Source organism: Pyricularia grisea (assembly GCF_004355905.1).
Source record: "Pyricularia grisea strain NI907 chromosome Unknown Pyricularia_grisea_NI907_Scaffold_2, whole genome shotgun sequence".
Lineage (NCBI taxonomy): Eukaryota > Fungi > Ascomycota > Sordariomycetes > Magnaporthales > Pyriculariaceae > Pyricularia > Pyricularia grisea.
In genome coordinates, this window is record NW_022156717.1 from 5,778,593 (window position 1) to 5,795,528 (window position 16,936).

Consider the following 16,936-nt stretch of genomic DNA (forward strand, 5'->3'; position numbering starts at 1 on the left):
TTTTCCCTATGGAACAGACCAATCATACGGCATACGAAAACATAATATTTATGTTTCGTATGCTGAATTCACTGATACAGACAAAGCAAAATATTATAGAGTAGTGAAGTCTCCTGGTATTGAAGCTGTCATCTAGTCTACTACTCTCCCTGATTCCGACTTGGCCGTCTGAGAACCCTAACCCTTAGAAACCCCTGGAATGAACCCTCGTTGCTTCGCTTGCCCCTTGCAGCCCAAAGAGCCCCTCCCCCGCTATCCTAGCAACGAGCATTCTACAAATAAACGTTTTCGCGATTGTTTACTCTCTGCCGCTACCCGTCTGCATACAAACTCTGTTCAGTTATCTTGGCATAGCTATACTCTTCAATTTGTCGCTATTCAGCTACAATTCTATAAGCAACTCTCTTCTGTACCTTTAATCACAAAAAAGAAAAAAGAAAACAAAACGTCAGGATGGTGAACCCCGACAAGGTCTTCACCCTTGAGGGGAAGGCCCTGAAGCTGGACACTGCCGAGGACCTTGATGCCCACATCGCCGCCCTCAAGGCTATGGATGACGTCGAGGAGGTCAGAATCCTGGGAAACACTCTGGGCATTGGTGCATGCAAGCGTTTGGGTGAAGTTCTCTCCACCAAGAAGAACCTGCAGGTAGGTCGGCTCGAACATGCCCATGTACCTTGGTTATTATGCATCGACCATCGACTAATTGCGGCCCGGTACCATAATACTTCAGGTTGCCAACCTTGCCGACATCTTTACGGGCCGCCTACTCAACGAGATCCCCGAAGCGCTCACTCACCTTCTCACACAAATCACAAACCTTCCCAACCTCAACACGGTCAATCTGAACGACAATGCTTTCGGCATCAACACCTACAAGCCCGTTGCCGACTTTCTCTCCTCCCACGTTCCCCTCCAGCACCTTTACCTGAACAACAACGGTCTCGGGCCTGAAGCAGGCATGTACATCGCCGATGCACTTTCAGAGCTTTACGACAAGAAGGAGCAGGCCCGCAAGGAGGGTCGCACCGACGTCCCCGACCTCGAGACGGTCATATGTGGCCGTAACCGACTGGAGAACGGCAGCATGAAGGCCTGGGCAAAGGCTTTCAGCAAGCACGACAAGCTCAAGGAGGTCAAGATGGTGCAGAATGGCATCAGGCAGGAGGGTATCACGCACCTGCTGACAGAGGGCCTGAGCAACACTCTGGCAATCCAGGTGTTGGATCTGCAGGACAACACCTTCACCATCACAGGAGCAACAGCGCTGGCCAAGATTGCGCCGACATGGACGGACCTGCGCGAGCTTGGCGTCAGCGATTCGTACCTTGGCGCCAAGGGCGGGCGGCTGCTCAGCCGGGCACTGGCCAAGGGGAAGAATGACAAGCTTGAGACGTTGAGAATGCAGTACAACGACCTGAACGCGCGCACGCTTAAGAGCTTTGCCGAAACTGTCAAGGGTGGGCTACCAGCACTCAAGAAGATCGAGATTAACGGCAACAAGCTCTCCGAGGATGATGTCAGTATCGCAGCGCTGCAGGAGCTTCTGGAGGCACGCAAGGAGGAGCTTGGTGGTGATGTGTTGATCGAGGAGGAATGGGGTGTGGACTCACTCAGTGACCTTGAGGATGATTCGGACGAGGAGGAGGAAGAGGAGTCTGAAGAGGAGGCAGAGACGGAGGAGGAGATTAAGAAGACTCTGGACCAGGACGAGAAGGAGGCCAAGGAGCCTGCTACTATCAAGGACGTTGCCAGCAAGGATGTGGAGGAGATTACGCAGAAGCTTCGCCAGACGGGCATCTGAGATTGAGTGGCTAGGAATGAAAAGATGACTAATGAGGGACGATATGGGAATGAACGAGTTGGGAGGATCCATTGAGGGATCATTTCTGGCTGACTTTTTTTTGCATGCTTCCATACACATCAAAATTTATACCCAATCCTGCTTGGAAGACACAGCAAAGGCTGCCTGGATGCCGAGGCTTCTTGGGGCTATTTGGAGTGAAGCCATGAGAGTGGAGGAGAAGGCTATTTTCTTGAAGTATGGACTATCCTTTCTCTGTGGAAATACCTAGATGACTTTGATCTTATGTTGGTGTCGTTGTTGTTGTTGTTGTTCTTTTTTGCGCAATGTGGATATTATCGATGCCAAATTGCAACAATATGTTGTGCAGATTCTACGAAGTACTGACGAATGGGCGATTTCTGCATGGGCGCAGCGTGGTTTACAGGGGCCGGCCCTCTCCACCATCTATCTGCATGTAATTTAGCGAATGATACATTGTCCTTACTAGTGACGAAAGCTGTGGGGTGTCTTTTTTTTTTTCCCCCATGGCGGGCGACATGGACGTTTTCTCGAAATTTTGCCAACAAATCTATCTTGTCTCCAAGGTCCTATTTATCCTCCCTTTTCTGCAGCCGTCCCTATAAAAAATTCAGCCCTGGCTCGAGTGATGTTTCTGGGATATGCACCAAGGGGGGCGAGCGCATACCAGTTTCTAAACTTTGGGGTCTTAGACTTGGCCACAGCCAGTCGCTGGCATTGAATGTTTCTTGAACAGCATCAACCAAGAATGTCCTCAACTCGACGCGTGCCATTGCTCACAGGACATCATTATTGGCCGATGGAGTTGACTAAATCAGCTTTACGCGCTGTCGTCTGCAATTCTAACTGACTCTTTCAGTCACTAGAATCATGGCCAAATATCTGCAGTGTTGGGAAAAAAGAGAAAAAGAAAAAAAAAGAAAAAAAAAAAAGGATCTTAACAGGATATCCAAGTACCTACTTACCTAATTGGGCAGGCAAGCCACTGGTCGACTCTCTTGGCCGCGTTCACAATATCATCCAAATAAGACGGCAAGGCGTAACAACCATAGCACGAACATTATATGCAGTTTTGCAGAAAGCGTCCCTCTTTCATGGCGTTGTACATATAAACTGGAACCGACTTCATGAGCCTGCCTGTACCTCTGAGTCTATATTCTCATATAGCATTCATTTGTTACCCAACACTGTCGTCTCGGACTCCGCATACTCAAGCCAGCCAAGATAGATGGATTTCTGCCACATTACTCGGGCGTGCCGCAAAGCATGCAAGTCAAAGTCTGGTCTGGAGGATGTCGCGGTGCCTGTTGTCTTTGCCACAGAAAACAAATGTCTCGGTACTCTGCCACACTCTTTTAGCTTGGTTCATATTTCAACGAGGCTGCCGGTGAACCCCTTAGCACAACATTCCTCCATATGGCATGTTTCCCCCCAATCCCGACTCTGGCCTTTCATTCCTTGCCGATTCGAGGTCGTTCGAGGCTACTGGTATTGACTTGACGATATTCTCTCTCTCTCTCTCTCACTCACTCTCGCGCGGTTGGCTATTGAATATAAATGAGACATGCGATACATGACTTTTATATATAAGAAATACAAGTCTCTTTACTAACAGTCTGATTATGCAACCCCTTGACACGCACGAGTCTGTGAATCTTCCATCCTCTTTCGTTTACTTTATTACAGTCATAAGCAACTGAACGGCTGCCAATCCCCCACAGTAGTTTCTTGTTTTCTCCCCCTCCAACTTGGTACCAACTTATCACAATGTTGCACAGGCTCTTTCTGCTCACTCCCTTATTCCTAACAGGGTCGGTTTCGGCCGCTCCGGTGCCAGATGCAGTCTACTCAGCCCTTGCTAAGCGGGACATAATCTGCTTTGACGCCCCAACCAGAACCGTGACGGTCACAGTGAATAGCAACGGGCAGTCACAGACCACACAAGCTCCCGTCCAGCCCGTAACCCAGATAGCCTCTATTATCATCCCCTCTGGCACAGCTCCTGCCTCTCAAACCCCGGGGAGTACCAGCACTCAGTCTTCTCAGGCAGCCATTGCCACTCCCACTCGGACTTCAGGGGCTAGTAACCCCTCACCTTCGGCTGCTAGCGGTTCAGGATACAGAAGTGTGTTGTACTTTACCAACTGGTATGTATCTGCATGCTACGGTTCGCTGATTGACCCAAGCTGGGAAATTCTGCTAACCAAGGCTGTTCTTCAGGGGTATATACGGCGCCAACTACCAGCCTCAAGACTTGCCCGTCGATACGGTCACCCACATTCTCTACTCTTTTGCTGATATTGCAGCAGATGGTGAAGTGTAAGCCTCCTAACAATTTGCACTTCTATCAATACGCCTACTTTGGTTGGCTGACCTCAGTGCATAGGAAATCTTCCGACACATATTCTGATCTCGAGAAGCACTACTCGACCGACTCTTGGAACGACGCCGGACGCAACGCCTATGGCTGCGTGAAGCAGCTCTACCTCCTCAAGAAGAAGAACCGCCACCTCAAAGTACTCCTCTCTATCGGTGGCTGGACTTATTCACCCAAGTTTGCCCCCATTGCCGCTACGCCGGAAGGCCGCAACCGCTTCGCCACAAGTGCGGTCAAACTTCTCGCCGACTGGGGTCTTGACGGCCTCGATGTCGACTGGGAATACCCCACCAATCAGCAAGAGGCCAATAACTACGTCCTTCTCCTCAAAGCATGCCGTGAAGCCCTGGATGCTTACTCCGTCAAAAATGCCCAAGGATACAAGTTTCTCCTCACCGTTGCCACTCCCGCTGGCCCTGTAAACTACGGCAAGATGAACCTCGAGGGTATGGACAAGTTTGTCGACTTTTGGAACCTGATGGCGTACGACTACGCCGGGTCCTGGGATACCACCACGGGACACCAGTCCAACATCTACATCAACGACCAGAACAAGGTGGCCACCAAATTCAGCACCGAAAAGGCAGTCCAGGACTACTTTTCCCGCGGCATCAACGCGACCAAGATCACGCTCGGGCTCCCGCTCTACGGCCGCTCGTTTGCGTCCACCGACGGCCTGGGTAAATCCTTCAGCGGCGTGGGCGACGGCTCCATCGAGCGCGGCGTCTGGCTGTACAAGGACTTGCCCCGCCCGGGCGCGAAGGTGGTCTACGACGACGTGGCGAGGGCCAGCTACAGCTACGACGCCACGAAGAGGGAGTTGGTCACCTACGACACGGTCGACTCGGCCGGGGAGAAGACGCGGTACCTCAAGCAGAAGGGCCTCGGCGGCGCCGTCTTTTGGGAGGCGAGCGGTGACCGCAAGGGCGACCAGAGCTTGGTTGGTTCGGTTGCGAGGGTAATGGGCTTGGGCGCCCTGGATTACTCGACCAACTTGCTGACGTACCCGGTCAGCCAGTATGATAACATCCGGAATGGGATGCCGGGAGTTTGAGTTTAGGTGGGCAATGGTAGTTTCTTGTTGTTTTGGGGTCTTCGGCTTTGACTGGTCTTTGTGTTTGCTTCGTGCCACTTTCTTTTTTTTTTCTATCTTTTTTTTCTATCTTTTTTTCTATCTTTTTTTTCTTCTTCGCATTTCCTCTGGGCTTCGAATCATACCACCGGTGTATATACCCACATATTTTGCTCAAATATTCTTGCTGCGGTGCGTTTTACTTTTGCTTTCATTTCTCATTTGCAGCAAACCCAATAAAGAACAGAACTAGAATAGAACGTCTACTTTATGACGCAATGGCTAGCTGAAAGACCTCAATATCGACTATGCCAGAAACTCGTAACTGGGCCTTCATACTGCTATTTGAGAACACACACTGCCCGGCACAATCTCGGTCAAGTGCGCAAGAAAAGCAATTCAACAAATGAAAAGAATAAATATATGTTATCAAAAGGAAACCTAAGCCGACAACAAAAGAACACTCAACACTCCTCCTCCTCCCGACTCCTCCTCCCCATCCTCACAACGTTTCCATAAAGACCTCCTGACAATCCAGCCACGCTGGCGGCAAGGACGGCGACTCCGTAGTAGGCAGGCCTGAATAGACCCCTCTCCAGCATGACGAGGTTGGAAAAGTAACGGGCTGCACCGTAGACAATGCTACCGGAGCCGAGACCGAGCAGTGGTCCCACCATGACCCTGGTCTGGTCTCTATCCTGCTGGCTCTGAGCTCCTTGCTGCTTGGAAGATGATGATGATGACGATGCTGTTGACGTCGCTGCTGGTGACGATTGGGGGTGTAGTAGCTCTGACAGGTCAAGCTGAGAGAAGCGTTCGATGGCGATGCCGAGGGCCACGAAGCCCAGCCCCGTCCGGATCCAGGCTAAAAAGGTCCGCTCCGATGCTAGGTGGTCGCGAGCAACGGAGCCTGTGTTTGGGTAGGTTGGTGACCGGAGGCGGGCGAGGGTTCGGGTTAGGGGGGATGCCATTTTTTTTCTCTCTCTCTTCTTTTCAGGAGGGCTGGTGCTGAGGTTATTTGGCTGTAGAGAGGAACTCCAATTTCCAGTCCGAACTTTAAAATTTCTTGAACTGGCAGAAGTAAATTGAGAACAGATTCTCGAGTACTTTATATTCTTAATTCATATAATTCGAATCATATACGTAGTATACATTCCACTTTCCCCAGATTTAAAGATCGCCGTCTCCTGTCGAAGCAGTTCTGCTTTCTAAAGAGAATAGCGGACTGGGTCCACCCCTAACCCTTCGATCAACATGGTCCTTCCCTACTGCGGACCGTACTAAGTGGCAAGCGGCCGGCCCTGGTTTCAATTCCGCGTTTTCATTGGCTCAATTCATATCTTAGTGACAAGGGTCTTTCAACGATGCTGAGAACTGGCCTTGCTGGCCTTAAAGCATGTGTGGGTGGGACTCGGTCCCCAGCGCGCCCCGAATTGGAGAAAGCAGCATCGCGAAGCTGTCCTCTTGATGCGCCTATTTCCACTCCTTTAGTTGCCCAGTGTGGACCCTCGTGAATGTTCAATCTCCTTCCTTTGACAAGTTATTCCTGCACATCTCTTTAGTCCTGTGCTTCAAATACCTTCCAGAATCGAGCTGGGTTCTCGAGCCTTTCTAGGGATAATTCAAGGAAATATTGGATCATCTTCATCCAAAGCAGAAAGTCACCCAAAGGAATCCTCTCACGTCTTGCGCATTGCGCCTGAGCGCCGAGGAACAAGCCAACTAACGCAATGGCACCAAAGTCGAGATTCACCAGGCTTGATGCCTTCACAAAGACGGTCGAAGATGCCCGCATCAGGACAACTTCGGGTGGAATCATCACCATCGTCTCAATGATTGTGGTCCTGTATCTGGCCTGGGGAGAATGGCAAGACTACCGCAGGATAGACATACACCCGGAGCTGATTGTTGACAAGAGCAGAGGTTCGTGTGCCCCTTTGAAAAAAAAAAAAAAAATGAAAAAAAAAAAAAAATGAAACCACAGACATTGCCAGCTACTATTAGCTAACATTCACAACTCTTCCAACTCCCCAGGTGACCGCATGGAAATCCACCTCAACATAACTTTCCCCCGCGTGCCCTGCGAGCTCCTGACCCTTGATGTCATGGACGTCTCGGGCGAGCAACAACACGGCGTGCAGCACGGTGTCGTCAAGATCCGCCTCCGACCCCAGTCCGAAGGCGGCGGTGTCATCGACGCCAAGACCCTGGCCCTCCACGCCGACGACGAGGCTGCTACGCATCTGGACCCCAACTACTGCGGCGGCTGCTACGGTGCCCCGGCCCCGGCCAACGCTAAGAAGGCCGGCTGCTGTAACACGTGTGACGAGGTGCGCGAGGCGTATGCCCAGGCATCGTGGGCCTTTGGCCGGGGCGAGAACGTCGAGCAGTGCACGCGCGAGCACTACGCCGAGCGCCTGGACGAGCAGCGCCACGAGGGCTGCCAGATCGCCGGCAGCCTGCGCGTCAACAAGGTCGTCGGCAACTTCCACCTCGCCCCCGGTCGCAGCTTCAGCAATGGCAACATGCACGTCCACGACCTCAAGAACTACTGGGACACTCCCGTCGATGGCGGCCACTCGTTCAGTCACACCATCCACTCGCTGCGTTTCGGTCCCCAGCTGCCGCAAGCCGCCATCGAAAAGCTCGGCAACAAGGACATGCCCTGGGCTAACCACCACATCAACCCGCTCGACGGTATTGTACAGACCACCACGGACCCCAACTTCAACTACATGTACTTTGTCAAAATCGTTCCCACCTCGTACCTGCCGCTTGGCTGGGAGAAGAGGTCCCACCTGGCCACCATGCAGGACCACGGTGTTGGTACCTACGGCTACTCGGGCGATGGCAGCGTCGAGACGCACCAGTACTCGGTCACTAGCCACAAGAGGAGTCTGGCGGGTGGTGATGACGCCGAAGATGGCCACAAGGAGCGTCTGCACTCCAGGGGTGGCATTCCGGGTGTATTCTTCTCATATGTATGTCCTCTAGCCCTCCTCCCCTTTTCCTCCTTCTTAACCAGGCAGCTGCATTGTTGCTAGTGTGTCCGCATTGCTGACCAGTTTTCTACCCTTAGGATATCTCGCCGATGAAGGTCATTAACCGCGAAGTCCGCACAAAGACCTTTGCGGGCTTCTTGACCGGTCTGTGTGCCATTCTCGGTGGTACCTTGACAGTCGCAGCCGCCATTGATCGTATGACGTTCGAGGGTGTCACAAGGATCAAGAAGATGCAGTCCAAGAACTTGTAGAAAATCTACGAGACCGAAAAACTTCTCGTGTGTGATAAAAGGAGAGAGAAGGATTGAAATGCCTGAGGAAGATAAAGCTATCATATCACGAGTTGGGTTTGCATTTTGGAGGTTTCATCGTGACTTGCTTTTCCCCCACTCCTGTGCTTCCAATCTTTCTGTTGCATGGTTTTAGGCGTTATATCTGTTTGTTTTATGGTTATTTTCTTTCACCTATTGATTTTCGTGTTTGCTTGATTTGCTGCGTTTGGTTATCTAAGAGGCTGTGAAAACTATCGCGGCATATACTTTATACTAGACCATGTATACATTCAGATCGTCAGAAGAGAAAACTCTTTATCCTAAAAGTATCAGCAGAGTTTCATTGTTTGGCTAGTGAGATGTGGCAAATATGTGTACAACCCTCTGGTCATCCTTGATTAAGCCGAAATGGGGCCATGGTCGTAGCCCATGGAGGTGCTGACAGGACTAGAACTGCTCAGTCATCCTCAACGGCGCAGACTAGACCAGTAGTAAACATGGTGTCACAGTACCTATTGCTTCGAAATCTGGTGTAGATACAAACAGACCCAGTTATCTACGAGCGATGCAATGAGGAAACACAATCATGTCCCACGATTGCATTCGCTTACGTGGACAAAGGGGGAAATTCCACTCGGGGAGGTCGATGTGTATTCTCCAGTCTGACCATTGTCAAAGCCATGATGGGAGCACTCACTTATAACAAATGCAGAGGCTTGTGCCAACCCAACCTAACCCACAACCCCTTTCGGGCCAGCCGGCATTAAGCGATAGAAAACAGGAGCCTTATCGTGTATCTCTCGACGGCACTCTCATCAACCATGGCGCTCATACAGCAGCAATGCCACTAGTGCAGCAGTGCCGACACGTAGGACCCTGTGTTTCTAACAACGAACCCGCTCATTTCCGGGCCCGATATACCTCCATTTGAACCTTGGACCTCGAAACAAAAAGCGGATTTTAATCACCCTGCTTCGGCGCAGATGGGAAGGCTCAGACCCTTTGAATCGCGCCGATGCTGCAATCAAAGATTCTAGAACATCCTCGGATTGTTTGCACGCTTCGGTACGTGGGCAAAGTACATAGTAATGTACCTTATCTGTAGGGCGTTGTTGTGGTTGCACGTGCGCCGACCATAGCCATGGACAAAACAACGGCCCTGTGATCGACAGGGCCGTTTGGGGGTTTTTGCAGACATAGCAAGTAGAGTCTGATCACTAGGTCTAGGTCTAGACTAGTGTCAATTCCTAGGGTTTTTACGACCGAGGCCAACTTTGAGAATTTCCCATGTCCAGTTTATCGGGTACTACTGTAGTGCATCTTTGAGTTATGTACCTACCTTAGGTATAGTAACTGTCTTTTGAACAAGATCTTTGATGTTGGTTGGTGGTCATTGATTGGATGACAGTGTGCGAGTGAAAGAGGATCATCCCAAGAATTCACATGTATGATGCACATGTACATTAGACATGTACATAAGAGGGGGAGCAATACTCAGAGTGCAGTAAGCGCATGGAAGGATTCGGAAATGACGTGAATGGGGGTTTTTTTTTCTGTGCTTTTTCTTTTCCCTCTCCAGTTGTCGTTGTCTTTCCTGCACGCGACTGTCGAGTACACAGCGACTGGTCCTGCGGTACAGCTTTACAGTAAAACAACTAGCAATAGACTAGTTCTAGCGGGTAGCCTTTAACTTACAAGCCTATTGCTAAAAACGCCTTATTTCTTGAATTAGTCTAGATCTAATACCTTTCAATCGCCCACAAGGCACAATATGTAAAGTGCATGCACGCTCACAAAAGCTCTTCGACGCTGGTGCAGCTGCCTTGTTTTCCTAAAGCGGCGGGGCAGCCAAGCGGCATATACGAGTTGTCCTGTCGAGGCTACAAGTCTGCTACAAGTCAGATGAGTGTCATCTGTGCTGCCAAGAAAGTCAAGTAGTCGTTTGACAAAGGTCCGTGTCCACCCACCAGCAAACTTGCATGCATGCTGTTTGACGAAATGGGATGACTGATGACTACCACTTGATTGATCGATGGGACATCCTCTCTCCATGATCAACGCTTTGATGGGGTTCTTTTTTGTAGCAGCGAAATAGTCTGGAAGCGAAAGAACCGCAAGAAAGTCGTCGATCCGTGGTAACCAAGTAGGGTCCAGGAGTCAAAAGTCTCAAAATAGTGGGGGCGGAATCCGGTTCTGGTACATGTCGGATACACAAACCAAGGTTGCAACTGGGGCAAGGGGCCGCCGTTTGGTAGCGTGTGCTGATTTGGTGATGGGACCCGGATGCGCCCATCTATTGGACCACGGAAATGAGAGCTGGAGAAGATGCAATAAACTGCGAACGTGACCCCTTCTGTTCTAATTGGTATTAATAAGTTACGAAGTAATAAAAAAGGTATGGGGGGGCCCGAAGAAAAATTTCTTCTTTCTGTTGTTGTTGCTTTTCACCCCCGTTATTATCGGTGAACGGTTTTCCTGGTTCGGTCCGAACTTTGTAGGTGTCAGTTGACATTCGGAGGATTTTCAGACCTAATAACCACAGCGACCTCAAGGTGAACAATGAAGAAAAATACAGTTCTGCTTTTATGAGTCGACAAGAGCCTTTGACCTCCACTCCACTGTGACCTGATCGTTTTTTGTTCGCCGTTGTCGCTTGCTGCTGGGTCAAATTTGGGCTGTCCAAGGCAATTCTGGTTCCTTTTTTTTTTTTTTTTTTTTTTGGCCCGGCCTTGAAAGTAACGACTCGGTACCTGAGTGGATCTAAAATTAAACCCCAGTCAAACCAGGCTGCTCGTCCCTTCAGCGCTAGCCGTATAGAGTCTAGTTTACGACGCAGGGGCATGGTCTCTCCGTCCCCTCTTGCTGGGGTTCGGGTTCCAGGTCGTTGTTCCCCAAAATTTATCGTTACAATATTGCTTCCAATCTCGACAAGACAGACGGTTGCGTGCAATAATCAATCACATTGCCCAATGCCGAGCTCTCCCCTTTCCCACCTTGTTATGTCGTGAGACCCCTTTTGAGCTTAAGTTTCTTTCTTTTTTTTTTTTCTCCCATCTTTTTGTTGTTTGGTATTTCGTGTCTGCTACCTAAAACTCAAGAGCTAGCATCCTCAGCAGGTCTTGCTCAGTCATTCATTTTGCTTCGTCGCATGTGCTTGCTTGCTTTGCTCTTGTCCAATTTTAGTATCTTTTCTGTGGTCTCCATCGAAATCCGCCTCTTTATCGTTTGCGCCTTGACTCCGGCTTGATCGACCGACAAAACACGAATCGTTGATGCGCATCGCCCCTCGCGTTTGGCCTCTATCTGTCAATCACCAAAACGCACACGACAAGAAACGCCGCTGTGCTGTGCTCTGCCCCATAGTCATATGTTGCAAACAAAGAGCATAGCCGCTATGGTTTTGTTAGATTGATTGAATTTCGAATCCAGCAGCCTTTTCCCCTGCTTGCAGCGTCCCTGCATCCTGCATGGCCGAGAATCCTTCTGCGACGACTTTCTCACGCTACACCTACTGTACCTGTTCTGCCGCCGCCCGCCCATAGTTTGACAACCATCTCGTCATTTATGCGCTCCTACTACTGCTCCCCGCACACCCTAGCCTTAGCCGCCACCGGGCCCCAACGCTGCACCCACTCGAATCAACTTTCGGCTACCAGAAACTGCAGCAACAAAATACCTAGCATCTAGCAGAGAAGCAAGGAAAAGCCGTTGCAGGGTGGACAGCTTTAAAAAATAAAATTAAATTAAAAAATTCTAAACACAAAAAACAACACATTCGCACAGTGGCTTTAACAGGCTACAACAAAACGTGCAGCAAGACCTGCCGGTACGCCACTTCAATTTGGTGTCGCCTCCGAAGTAACCAGATCGAAACAACCCACGGTACTGCGACCGGGGAGCGAGAAGAAAAAAAAAACCAACATCACTAATCATTCCAGTCAACACCGAAACGACCGACTAAATAGACCTACGAGAAAACAACACCATCGACGCCGCGAACATTCCAGTCTGCCTACTGCAAGGAAATCAACACAACCAGAAACTACGTCACGCTCACACGCACGACCGAAAACAACAGACGAACGAGGCAACCCGTGCGTCAATTATCAAAGACTCACGAAGGAAAACGCGGCTACGTCCATCACGGCCGCTCCTCTCACCCATCATTTTATGGTTTTGAGTCGCAGCGGTCAACATGGCAGCTCCACGACCAAACTTCATTGACCTGCGGTCGCAGTCGCAGGTCTCCATTCCCCGACCGCTCAAGTCCCCCCGAGTTCACGTCGCCGGCGAAGCACCCCCAGAACTATCTCCACTCGATGCATTTGCGCTACACAGTCGGATGCTCGCAAAGCAACTAGAGCAAAGTGCAAAAGCAGACAAAAGGATCAGCAGGTTACCACCGCTGACCACCGAGAGTCCTCTCGTCGTGCAGGCCAGGTCGGAGTACTTTCGATCCATGTCCCAGGATTCCAATTCAGACTATGGCGATTCACCTGAACATCCACCACTGCAGCCCCCGGCTGGGTTTGGAAACCATGCAGAGATAGAAGAGCACTTGGACCGACCTATGTCGATGCACCCACGTATGAGCCGCATCCCGCCGACACCCGATGAGCCAATGCCCATGCCTGGCAACGCCAACCAATTGCGCGGAAGATTACCAGAGACGGTCGAGGAGGATGAAGGCTTCTTCGGGGCCAGGAGAGAACGTTCGCCGTCGCCAATGGGCAGCGTCCGTAGTCAAACCAAGACGCCAGAGCCCGTGTCTCCGCTCAGGGAACCCGAACACAAGAAATCGCCATCTCAGGCTTCCTCAATGCGCCGCTTTTCTTTCTCCCAATCCCCGGAGAAGCTCAGGCAAACAGTCTCAAATGATATCCATGGACTTGCGCCACCGCGTGCTCTATTTCCTCAACGGTCACCGAGTATAATATCGGCTTCATCTGAGGTGGCAGACGATGATAGACTCAGTGCATCGTCTGCTGTATCGCCAATGCACTCGCATGCGCTACGCAAATATTCCACCAGTAGCGGGGGCCTCGCCTCGCCATCTTTCGGCTCATTCCATAGAACACCCTCGATAGCTTCGGATATGTCTGCCCCTCTACCGAGACCGTCGTTCAACTTCTCCAGGCCTCTCAGTAGAGCTGGGACGCCGAGTTTCGAACCGCCAGTCCGCCAGCAGTCATCCGACAGTCATGGATCGTTTGTGTTTACTGACGACACTGCGCATACTCCAGTAAGCCTTCACAGCGAAGGTTTCCCCGACTCTAACACTGAAGGCCCTGGGGCGCCATCATATATCTACTCCAAATATTCACTTCCTAGGGGAAAGATGCTACAGAGGTCTACACCTTTCGAACCCCAGCCGCAAGAGAGCATGCTTGCTATCGGTCACGCACCTCCATCACCACCGACCCGACCATCAAGTTCCTCGAGTGGCATGCCCCGACAGTCATTAGAACGAAGTAAACTTAGCGCTGAAGTCCTCCGGCCGACGATGCAACCCTCTCCCAACTCCAGCCGGCCATCGACGGATGGCGGCCGGTCATCAGAAGACGGTCCTCGTGGTCGAACGCTTGCAGTTAAGCAGACCGCAGCCTCGATAGCAACGAGTGACTCGGCTAGCACGGTCAAGCCGGCAAGGTCGCTCCACTCCCTGGCATCGGCGGCCGACATCCCTGCGGAGGAGCACGTGACCAAGGCCATAGAGTTGCATCAGGAAGGCAAGCTAAACGAGTCGACGTACCACCTTCGGCATGCAGCGCGTCAGGGGCACCCAACGGGGATGTTACTGTTTGCACTGGCTTGCAGGCATGGCTGGGGAATGCGGGCCAATCCCAAGGAAGGTGTCGAGTGGCTTCGCAAGGCGGCCGAGTGTGCCGGATTGGAGGTGGCTGACGACGAGGGCCAGGTTCAGGAAGGGAAAAGGGTCGACTTCCTAGAGAACAAGACCAGAAAGGCACAGTTTGCTCTCAGCATATACGAACTGGGCGTAAGCCACATGAATGGCTGGGGCATTGACCAGGATAAGGCACTTGCGTTGAGGTGTTTCGAGATTGCTGGCAGTAAGTCTTCCCGTTAGGGTGGCATCGGAGCCACTTGCTTCTTTCAAGTGTTTAGAACTAGAGACTGACAGAATGCATCACAAATAGCATGGGGAGATGTCGACGCGCTCGCCGAGGCAGGATTCTGCTATGCACAGGGAATTGGGTGCAAAAAGAACCTGAAGAAGAGCGCAAAGTTTTATCGCATGGCCGAGGCAAAGGGCATGAACATGGTCGGCAACAGTTGGATTCACAAGTCAAAGTACGACGATGACAGCAGCACGGAAGCGACTTCGCCAAAATCGACAAAATCAGCAAAATCAGATAAGAAGGCCCGGTCAAAGTCCAGGACACGCACGGGGCTTTTTGGCAAGAGGCATAAAGCGCAGCCGGCAGAATAAACAGCGACCCACGCCAACCAAAACCATTCTGCTTTCTTCGATGTGGCTCACGATGAAGTCACAGAAACCTGCACATAGTAATGATGGAGAAAAGCAGAACGGTGACTAGAAAGAAGGCATCCGGCCAGCAAGGAAACAGTATATATTTTGATTGCTGTTGTCGGAGCCCTCTTGTTACGATATGATGACACAAGCAAAAAATTCGATTCTTTTCAAAAGCTAGCCATATTTATATTTTTATTTGTCTTCATACCCCGGGATTGCGAGTCTATTTTCTCTTGGTTCGTCTTGAGTTTCATGACGTCTTGGCTTTCGAAAGTTGTTTGTTTGAAGGATCGTAATTGGGACATGAATGTTTGGAATGCAAGAGTGGAAAATGTATATGTTTCTGTATTCCAACCTGGGGATGCCATCGTCAAGACGGTAGCATCGATTTTCCTATGAAATCAAAAGACGATGCATGAAGATAGGGCTTACCAAGTGAATGATTTTACCTTTTTGGTTCTTGACTGGCTTGTAATCTCGGGGATGCGCGAACCTGTTTTGACGCCATGCTTTGTTCTTTCTTGTTCTTTGAATTGTCTCGTATGTAACGAACGCACAACGAAGCATAATTCAAAGGAAGCAATTACCTAGGTAGGTACCTAATATGTATGTGACAACACCTTTACTAATTTTATGTTCTACGGTAAACTTAGTTTCCATGCAAGGTACCTCGCGTCACAGTATGTTGGTGAGTTGAGCGGGGCGGACATGCGAGGGCGCTTTTAGCCCTCGCGTGTAGCTTGCCGGTATGTTGCCGCGCCTCAACGGTCTTTACCATCTGCAGCTTAGGCAAGTTTACGAGATGAAAGAAACCATTTGACATGGTCGAAGTCGTTTGACCAAGTTTCTGGGGGGGGGGGGGGGGGGGGAGGGAACAGATTGCCAAGATTGCTTTCTGCACATTGGCTCTCTCAAAAGGATCTTCGGGGACTCGACCGAATGGAGCAGGTGTGCTTACCTGCGCTAAACCAAGACTGGTCTAAGCTTTTATGACGATCCAAAGTGAGCAAGCAGCAGCGCCGCAGTTTGTTCACGCCTTGCCGCAATATTTTTTTCATTAAAGCCCGCTCCATGTAACATAAATAGAAAACAATCCACTCGGTCCTCAGTGATTGGACCGATTTGGGGTTCTTCTTTTCTTTGGAGTAAGAGCTGAGGTCTACGGATGGGTGCCTGGACGCCAGGGTGGGGTGGCACAACGCCACAGGGAGATTAAAACCTTTGTGGGGACTAGTTTTAGGTAACAATGCTATGGCAGGCTGCAGCATAAAAAACCATGTCTGTGAGATGAGGGAAGAAAGATAAAGGGAAAATCGATCGAAAGAAAGAAAGAAAGGAAGAAAGAAAGAATAAGTCGGACGGGTGAAAATATACCAGTGCAGATGAAAAGGACTTTATTTAGAAGACATGACGTGCGCCTGAGCTGCAGAATCAGGGAGGTATAATGCGTGTGCCCCCATGGATTTGGCTTACGAAGTAATAACCCAAAGGGATGGATGGACAAATCAAGTAAAGAAGTGACGAAAAAAAAAGGTGCATTCGTCAAGATCTTTTTGTCGGGCCCGGCCAACTGTGCCAAGGAGCGGAAGGATCACAACCGTGTCTCTCTGAACACAGCCCCCCGATACGCGGTCGGCACCTGCATTTGGACTTTGCTGTTTGGGTTGGAGGGCAGGCTGGGACTGGCTTATTGACATGGGCTGCGCACATTTCGGATCTTTTCAAATTCTCGTTGGTTGGACAAGTCGGGCTTCGAATTTCAGTACCCGTTACAGCCCCTCAGGCGTCTGATCCCACCCTACCTACATTTGACCTGACCGACTGTGCTGACGGGAACCTGAGTGGGCTGCATACAGGGCCAAGAGGGCTTGTTTGGTATTTTCGGGGGGGGG

General features: G+C 50.6%; 7 protein-coding genes across 7 annotated transcripts; 5 read left to right on the top strand and 2 right to left on the bottom strand.

Moving 5' to 3' along the window:
• The first annotated feature begins 303 nt into the window (after nucleotides 1-303).
• On the top strand, nucleotides 304-2,201 carry PgNI_04305 (uncharacterized protein). The gene is made up of 2 exons (XM_031124353.1): nucleotides 304-648; nucleotides 734-2,201. Exons 1-2 carry the CDS (start codon nucleotides 454-456, stop codon nucleotides 1,802-1,804), a joined length of 1,266 nt encoding a protein of 421 aa, XP_030984737.1. The 5' UTR covers nucleotides 304-453; the 3' UTR covers nucleotides 1,805-2,201.
• A 1,391-nt stretch (nucleotides 2,202-3,592) lies between these two features.
• PgNI_04306 (uncharacterized protein) lies at nucleotides 3,593-5,256 on the top strand (the record flags this gene model as incomplete). Its single annotated transcript, XM_031124354.1, has 3 exons — nucleotides 3,593-3,972; nucleotides 4,046-4,144; nucleotides 4,212-5,256. The coding sequence occupies 3 exons, from the start codon at nucleotides 3,593-3,595 to the stop codon at nucleotides 5,254-5,256; spliced, it is 1,524 nt and encodes a 507-aa protein (XP_030984738.1).
• Nucleotides 5,257-5,738: 482 nt separating this feature from the next.
• PgNI_04307 (uncharacterized protein) lies at nucleotides 5,739-6,245 on the bottom strand (the record flags this gene model as incomplete). The annotated part of the gene is made up of 1 exon (XM_031124355.1): nucleotides 5,739-6,245. One exon carries the CDS (start codon nucleotides 6,243-6,245, stop codon nucleotides 5,739-5,741), a length of 507 nt encoding a protein of 168 aa, XP_030985158.1.
• Nucleotides 6,246-6,710: 465 nt separating this feature from the next.
• PgNI_04308 (uncharacterized protein) lies at nucleotides 6,711-8,881 on the top strand. The gene is made up of 3 exons (XM_031124356.1): nucleotides 6,711-7,197; nucleotides 7,309-8,255; nucleotides 8,354-8,881. The coding sequence occupies exons 1-3, from the start codon at nucleotides 7,005-7,007 to the stop codon at nucleotides 8,525-8,527; spliced, it is 1,314 nt and encodes a 437-aa protein (XP_030985147.1). The 5' UTR covers nucleotides 6,711-7,004; the 3' UTR covers nucleotides 8,528-8,881.
• Nucleotides 8,882-10,562: 1,681 nt separating this feature from the next.
• Nucleotides 10,563-10,841, bottom strand: PgNI_04309 (uncharacterized protein; the record flags this gene model as incomplete). The annotated part of the gene is made up of 1 exon (XM_031124357.1): nucleotides 10,563-10,841. One exon carries the CDS (start codon nucleotides 10,839-10,841, stop codon nucleotides 10,563-10,565), a length of 279 nt encoding a protein of 92 aa, XP_030985148.1.
• Nucleotides 10,842-11,473: 632 nt separating this feature from the next.
• On the top strand, nucleotides 11,474-15,608 carry PgNI_04310 (uncharacterized protein). Its single transcript, XM_031124358.1, has 2 exons — nucleotides 11,474-14,619; nucleotides 14,707-15,608. Exons 1-2 carry the CDS (start codon nucleotides 12,744-12,746, stop codon nucleotides 14,997-14,999), a joined length of 2,169 nt encoding a protein of 722 aa, XP_030985016.1. The 5' UTR covers nucleotides 11,474-12,743; the 3' UTR covers nucleotides 15,000-15,608.
• A 964-nt stretch (nucleotides 15,609-16,572) lies between these two features.
• Nucleotides 16,573-16,779, top strand: PgNI_04311 (uncharacterized protein; the record flags this gene model as incomplete). The annotated part of the gene is made up of 1 exon (XM_031124359.1): nucleotides 16,573-16,779. A coding segment is annotated over one exon (207 nt), but the record flags the coding sequence as incomplete, so codon positions are not given.
• Nucleotides 16,780-16,936: the final 157 nt, after the last annotated feature.